Genomic DNA, 8132 nt, shown 5'->3' with positions numbered 1-8132 from the left:
TTGGGACGTGCTGGAGCTTCCCACGGCGCAGCTGTGGAAGTTTGGGAGTCACAACTTTAGAAGAGGGGGAAAGAGGCAGAGGAAAATCTTGTCGAGCTGCTTTAAAATCGGTGTGCACGGTCCTTTACCTACTTAAAACGTCTGCTTAAATCCTGCCTTTCCTTATGTTGGCGTTTTCCCTGCTTCGCCCCAGGGCTGACTGATGTAACAAGCGGCTGCGTTTTTAGTGTGAGTTTTCTTTTGTTCTCCCGCTTTACCGAGACACTCTGATATATCCCTTAATTTCAGCCGTGGCTTTTGCATCCTTTCTTTCCCTTGCCGTAATTCAACGCTCTTCTTTTTTGATGGTGTAGCCAAGGAGAGCCACAAGTAGCCCTTAAAATCCTGGCGCTGATGTGAGCTGCGGGAATGCCGTGTGCGTTCAGGGAATTCCAAAGTAATTGAACTGGAAGAGCCAACGGAATTACTGCATCAGCGGAGTTTATATAAAACAACTCGGGATACCATGGGGCTCATCGTGGTGAAGCTGTCTGCACCCGGTGCTGGCTGAGGTGTGGGAGTGTCCATGTGGATTTTCCTTGTGGTAGGCCTGTCCTCCCAACAAAAGTGAAGGGATAAAATAGAATGGAAAGAGCGCTTAATAACTTCAGTGAAAATTGAGGCAGGCTTAAAAGCGAGTTGGAACTTCATCCGTGAAGTGTACAACAACCTAACTGCAGTTTGAGGTGGTATTTTAAAGCTATGATTAGTCTTGATGTGATGATCGAAACCACTTCATCATGAACTTGGGTTACTTCATGTTTTAGTTTTCCTTTGCCAATCAGGAGTACACAGTGAAGCATGAAAAAGCACAGAAGGTGACACTGAACTGTGGATCTTGTAGGTCTCATCCTGCACGGACGTGGTGGAAGATCATACTTGTAATAGATGTTGGGTGATACCAGCCTGGTGCTGCCTCTTCCTTGCAGCTGCAGAGGTGGAGATGCACGTGTCTGGGCCTCTGCCCCTCTCCACAATCCTAAATCACACCTCCTGATGTCATCTGGCTGCTGGCACCCCGAGCTGTACATCAGTGCTGGCACGCCTGAGGTCAGCATTTGATGACATGTGTTCTTTATATGGTGAATCCAGTTTTCTTACTGTGGGCAGGGTTCTTGTCCAGAGACACACGTTCCTTTGAGCTGAATATGCTAATCCAGCTTTCCTCATAAACGAGCTGCTTCAAGGAGGTTTTGGAGTTGTCAGCCAGAGAGTCTAAAAGGCATCTGTGTGTTGGGAGGTGCTGTGAGGAGACTCAGTAGTGAATAAAATACCCCGAACCCAACCCAAACACTGCAGCAGCTCTATCTGTGGAGGCTGTATCCCTTCATAAACGACTTTATTGAGAGAAAGAAGTCAGTGGTTGGTCCAAAAGTGCTTTCCTCACTAGGAGTAAATGTAAGGACGTGAATTTCAAAGGATGTTGCTGTGAACTCCAGCTGGTGGTGAAATAATGCAGTTAAAATAACCCCAAAACACTGAAGAGAACCGACTCAATATTTGTTTTTCTTCATTCTGGATAGACTCTTTAATGGAGCCTGACTAAAGGCAATTGTTAATCTCTAGCCCAAAACAACTTTTTCTATACAGAACAGACACTGAATTGTACTTAGGGGTTTTGTATGAAATTCAGCACGATGCCTGCCAGGCCAGAACACAGAATGGCATTTGTTCCCTGGGAGATGTGCTAACAAACTCCAGAAAGAGCAGCTTTAATGTCCTCGCTGCTGCTTGCATTGGCTTCTGTGTGCCCTTAAAGAGGGCTCTGCTTTCACTACCTGCACTGCTCAGATTCCTGGTACTCTGTTTGCTTACAGCAATGATTGACCTGTTTCCATTAGCCTGGCTAATCATTAATTGACTTAAAATTGACACCTCCTTTTTGTCTCATGGCTGGAGTGGTTTGCTATGCTCTGGTGATGTTTCCCTTAGTGTTGTCTTCCCTTACTGAGGCTGCTTGAAGATCTCACCTGTGTTCTCCTGTTCTCTTTTCCCATTTGTGTTTAAAGTGCATCTTTTTGAACACTTGTCTTGCTTCATTGCTGTGCTTTTCCTGTTCTTCCTCTGCTTTAATGCATGGACAGCCTGTTGAGAGTGGCCTTCTAGGCCTGACAGCCGTGGCTAATGGCCTGACACTGGTAGGTTGCGTGGACATTGAGCAGAGAAACAATTCTTCATGTGTTTAAGCTTGGATGGGTCAGTGTTACGTGTACACTGTATCCTGGAGCTCTCCTGAGGAGCAAAATACACTTGAATCTGAGGTGGAGTATTTCCACTGGGAATTAAAGCCAGGCCACAGCTCATTCCTTATTCCTGAAGTTAAACTGAATTTCAGGAAGGATTTACATGGGGAGAGGGAAGTTTAGTGTTTGAATTTGTCATGCTTTGACTTTATTGGCTTACTCAAGCTTGGCTGAGGTGCTAAGAATGACCCCCCAGACACTGTGCTTTGGCCACCTGTGATGTCCTTTTGCTGCAGCTCACTTGCACAGCAGCACTGCATTGCTACATGAGGTCGGGTGTGTGTGTGTGTGTGTGCTGCTTGTGCCAGTTGTTATCACACTGCTGCAGGCCTCTCCTTTCTTGTTTTCTTAACTACTAATCAGAGTGGTCTTCATTTGCTGTTAATGCGAGCTTGGTGCTCTCAGCAGTACTGTTGTCCAGGAACATTCAACGTGTTCCTGTTGTCCAGGAACAAAACCTGACCTGCATGTTATGGGAGGGGTTTATAAAGAACTTCTTTTTGCACAGAACCTGTGCTTTGTGCAGTGGGAGATTGTTTCTAATCATGATTCTCAACGCTTTGCAGAACTGAGATAGTTGGACAACATGAAACCCTCACCAGAAGGCTGTCTGGTGGATTGAGGAACACCATTAGGCTGAAGGTAACAGCTCAGTCCTTCTCCTCTGCAGGTGGACAGTAGAAGGATGAAGGATGTTGTCATCAGCCTTGTTCTCAGCACTCCCTTCATTGCTCTTTTTGCCACTTGGCACCTGGCAGAACTTAAGGTGTTTCCACATTGAGCAGCACTGTGCCTCCTCCTGAGGAGGTTACTTTATTTCTTCATCCATAAAACTATCTAATTGAAACTTACAATTAACAGACAGGCTGCAGTTTTGCAAGAGGCAGCTCAGGAGATGCTTCCAAGCTGGAGGCAGAACAATGGAGCTGCTTTGAGGGCTGCAACTGAGAAACATCAGCTCTTTTCCCACCCAGCTGATTCTATGATTCTATAACTGCTGGAGTGGCTGTTCGCAGCCAGCTGCAACACCCCTCTCCTGGTGCTCTCGATATTCCCATGTTGGGAAGCTAATCCACACATCATCTGAAGCTTGCCCTATGGCTAAACAGACACTTCTGCCCGTCCTGCTGGTGGTAGCTCCTTTAACAACTGATTCCTTAGAAATAACTTTGGCAATACCAAATGTGACAGCAGTGATCTTAAATGGTTTTCATCTTGCTTCACAAGCCTAGAATGCAGGAAGCTGCAATAGAATAAACCATTTGGATATAAGGTCTGGGACTATTTTAACAGAGAAGCTGTAGAGCTTCTTAACTTGGGCCTCTTTTTTGGGGGGGATGGGGAGATAGTTCTTGGAAAATAATCTGAGTAATATTAACAACTACTTCTAGGTTTTGGTCTGTGTAGTAAATAGCAGGTTGGGCTTCTGGACACATAGAGCATTTTGTGACTCCTGGAGCTAAGCCCTCTCTGACACTGGTTATTTACTATTCTTTAATGTAAAATGGAGTTGATATGAAATCACCACGCTTTGCAATGGGGGGGATGCCAGCCTGGAGTTGTTGCATAGCTCTGCACTTTTGTTGCTCATCTCTGGGGGTTGGGGGACAAGCTCCAAAAGGCAAAAGCCTCCAGCATTCCAGCAAATCCCATTGCTTTCACTGCGTTTGTTCACGTGCAGCTGCTGGCTTCAATGGAAAAGCTGTGTCAGGAGAGATTGCTGCTGGGGATTGAGGTCCTGGGTCCTACTCTGCGTGCCAACAAGGTCCAGAACCTTCCCAAGCCCACGCATCTCATCTGTGTCTCTTTCTATATTAGTCTCCAGCTTTCCATCCTCCAGGGGCAGCCAGTTCTTGCCTGGCAATAGGACGTGCTGAACCCCACTTCCCCCGTTACAGAAATGCAGCCTTTCTGCTTGTGCTGCTGACTCTTCATGTGTCCTATTGTTTGAGCAGCTCATTTTTCATGCTTTGTCTGTTGTTTTTGGATTGCACATTTGCAGCTTCAGCACTGGGATAGAGATGGAGGGTGATATTAGAGCACTGATTTGGAGAAGCGGCGCGGTTTGGGGGCCGTGCTCTCAGGGCTGAAGCCTTTGAACAGTTTAGTTCCCAGTGATTTTTTTGTCTTTCAACAGAGCATATTTTAAGCTCTGCTTGTTTTGGCTCAGGAGTATTGTGCTTTTCTTTATTGTTACGAAGCCCCAGAGCCAAAAGATTCCAGAAGAGATGGACACTACTGCCCCTGGCTAAAGCCTGTTGGATTCCTGCTCTCTTTGACAGGTTGTTGTTGTTTGTGGTCTGGCTCTGCCTGTACATGACAGTGAAAGGAAGAAAGGGGTGTTCAGAGGGAAAACCAGGCAAGATCTGAGCAAGGAGAAGTGAGGCTGATGGGTTAGTGCCTCCAGCGAGCCTGGAGAAACCCCTGTAATGCAGTTACTTGATACCTAGAGTTAGAAGCCCAGCCCTCCATGGCTCAAATGCAGGCAGGAATGAAATGGGCTTCTTTCACCTGTGGAGTTCTTACTTGAATTTGGATTCTGCATGTTCCCACGTGTTACAGAACACTGAAAATCCTCCTTGGTAGGAAATAGTAATTTTATCTGGGGGGTTGTGTTAGCACTGGGTCAGCCTCCAGCTTCAAAATGCTTTTCAGCAATAGCTTTTCCCTGAAGTCATTAGGCCTTAGCAAGTAGTTTCACACAGTCACTGGTGTTGATTTACTGAGTTACCTGAAGTCTCTGCTGTAATGAAGCTGGAATTTGATTTGGAAGAAGCTGCATTTGGAACAGTTATTACCAAGGAAAGAAAATCCTTGGCAAAATCCATTTACCAGTTGTGTGCTTAATGTGTCTGTAACCTGGTTGACTAGTTTCTGGTTAAACACCCTTGTGTTAGCTGGTGCATTCAGTTCTATTAGACATGTAGTACTCTAAAATCTTTATATAGGTGCTCCATTATTCTTCTTTAAAACACTTTCCAGTTAACTACAGAACCTTACAGCCCCCCAAATTCTGTGCCAAAAGAGTTAATCCTTATTTTCCAACCAATATCTGCCAAGATGATGGCCTTAAAGAAGCCTCTGGCATACACAGCATTCCAGTGGAGTTTTATTCTCCTTTCTCCCCATGAACAGGCCAAGGGGGAAATGCACTGCAGAGGACTCAATAGCTGGCTTGTCAGTTGAGTTTTCCTTGTAGTTTATATGAATTCCAGGCAGGCTTCTAATGGAACTGCTTATTCCTTTGCTTTGAGAGAGGCTGGTGCACCTCAGGTCTTGCTGTTTGATGTGTTTGCTGCTGTTCACACAAGCAGCTACTTCTGGCAACAGCTTGTAATTTACTAATAGCCTTGATTACAGCAGCCCACTGCACAACACGCTGTGCAGCATGAATGGAGCTGCACATTAGGGGTAATGTCTCACACAGCAGCTTGTGAACATGGCTTTTTCTCCCTTATTTTCCAGTGCATGCACATAAGTGCCACTGTACTAACGGAGCAAGAAGTGGTGGTTTCAGTCTCCCTCTCAGCAGAGTCCTGCCTCTCGGTATCAGGAGGGTCTCAATGCAGTTGGGATGAGTTGTTTTGTCTTCTGCATGGTTTGTTCTCCTCCTGCTCAAGGAATCTGCTGGATATTTTTATCCTCGAGAGGCCACATGCTCTGGTTAAGCACAAGCATGTCAGAAATAATTATTTCGTCTCTTAAAAGGGAGGATTTTGCCTCTTGCTCTAATGGATCGGGTTTTACCTGCTCTCAGCGCGGGTACGCAGTCACCAGCCTATTCCTTAGTCTGTCACATGAATGTAGCTGCAGCGAAGGTGACGTGTGTGAGGAGGGTGGAGGGAAGGTGGGAACTGATGTGACTCCAGGTAGCTCAAAGCTGCTGCTCAAATGGGGCCTTGTGAATCCCCAGTCAGTAGCAGCGTGCTCTGAGGTGAAGTGAGCAGCTCCTTCTGCACTGTTGAAGCCTGCCTGGGTTAGAAACATGTTCCTGCCTTGCTTTGCTGCGTCCTGTTTTGGGAGAGGGAGTGAACCATTCTGTAACAAGGTGCTCTGCTACCTTTTCCATCTTCACTTCCAGCAGTGTTTCTTAGTCATCCTTGTTGCATTTACTGTGGATTTACTAGGTTGAACTTACTATGGAGAGCAAATAGCAAGCTGTGTCAGTGTCAAGGAGGTAGTTATTGTGAGGAGAAAGCAAATACTCATCTGAAGATGCTTCACCTTCCAGTGCAACTTGTCCTCTTGATGGGTGAAGTGCTAGTTTTATTTCCTATAGAAACTCCTCCAGTCTGAACGGTTCAGTTGTTGATGTGTGTGGTCACTAAGACATGACACTCCAGCATCTCTAGGGAAGCTGCTTGGGTACCAGTGTGAGGAACCATCTCAGGATTGTTAACAACATCCTATTTTCTCAATGTGCTCCCTCTTCCAAGTTAGGAAAAGGTAAGGAAATGCACGCTGCCTTCTTCTGGGATGATTTTACACACAGCAGGCATCATTAGCTGATGTGAAAAAGCTGCTTGTTGTCGAGCAGAGGCAGTGCCTGACCTCGGGCGGTTTCCCATCTCACTTTGGGATATTTTCTCTCCTGTTCTCCTGACTTGAAGCCCTGTAGTTTTAATCCCATCTTTCCTATTAACAGGGTCACCTTGTCCTCCACGGACTGTTACATCGTGCATGAGATCTACAACGGAGAGAACGCTCAGGACCAGTTTGAGTACGAGCTGGAGCAGGCCTTGGAAGCACAGTACAAATACATAGTGATAGAGCCCACCCGCATCGGGGATGAGACCGCGCGCTGGATCACGGTGGGGAACTGCCTGCACAAGACGGCCGTGCTGGCGGGTACCACTTGCCTCTTCACCCCTCTGGCACTTCCAGTAGATTATTCTCACTACATCTCCCTGCCTGCTGGTGTGCTGAGCGTGGCTTGCTGCACCCTTTATGGCATCTCTTGGCAATTTGATCCCTGTTGCAAGTACCAAGTAGAGTACGATGCCTATAAACTTTCCCGCCTGCCCCTGCATACGCTCACCTCCTCCACTCCGGTGGTGCTGGTGAGGAAGGACGACCTGCACAGAAAGAGACTGCACAACACGATAGCACTCGCTGCCCTGGTGTACTGTGTAAAGAAGATCTACGAACTCTATGCTGTATGACTCCAGCAGGGAAGAGAGAAACCCACAAAGACAAAGTGTATTAAGACTCCCGCAGTAACATTTTGTTTTTCCTCTTTTTGAGAAGCAGGTGGAGACTGGGGAAGGATTTGGTTTAATAAGAGATGTTATTTTTCAAATAACACATCACTGGTGCACCGAGGTTTTTCAGTTCTTCGTTACACTTAAGGTGTGGATGTGTGGTGACTTGAGAGCTGTATGTTAGGCTGTGGGAGTCCAATCCAGCAGCAGCATGTCGAAAGTGAGCTATAGGAAGAGGGGGTGTGAGAGCTTCTACTTCTTTATTATTTTTTGGGGGGGAGGGGAAACATTTAAGTATCTTGTTTAATTGTATTACACAGAACCAGCCAGAAGTTATCATTGACCATTAAAGGATGAGAATTTCAACTGCTTTTTGCTCTCTTGTTACTGTTACCGTAGTTCACTTTCCTTCCAGGGGATGGAGGCTTTGCTGTGAGGACTCCAGAGCTTATTTATGTGTGCTCACACACAGACCTGATGCTCCCCTTAGCCATTGCACGTGGCAGTAGTGTCTATGGACACTCTTCATCTGTTGAGGGAGTAGCTGTGGAGTGTTGTTTTCCCTCTTGCTTGACTAGATGTGTTTCTTGGAAGAGGCTAACTTTGGTACCCCAGTGCTTACATCCTTTTGGCAATTGCTTAAATACTG

The 8132-nt window shown here is 46.3% G+C and overlaps 1 protein-coding gene across 1 annotated transcript; it reads left to right on the top strand.

The window, feature by feature from the left end:
• Positions 1 to 6927: 6927 nt before the first annotated feature.
• TMEM11 (transmembrane protein 11) lies at positions 6928 to 7444 on the top strand (the record flags this gene model as incomplete). The annotated part of the gene is made up of 1 exon (XM_010016479.1): positions 6928 to 7444. A coding segment is annotated over one exon (517 nt), but the record flags the coding sequence as incomplete, so codon positions are not given.
• Between the last annotated feature and the right edge of the window lie 688 nt (positions 7445 to 8132).

Source organism: Nestor notabilis, unplaced genomic scaffold (assembly GCF_000696875.1).
Source record: "Nestor notabilis isolate BGI_N333 unplaced genomic scaffold, ASM69687v1 scaffold20190, whole genome shotgun sequence".
Taxonomy (NCBI): Eukaryota; Metazoa; Chordata; class Aves; order Psittaciformes; family Psittacidae; genus Nestor; species Nestor notabilis.
This window is presented reverse-complemented; position numbering and strand designations above follow the sequence as displayed.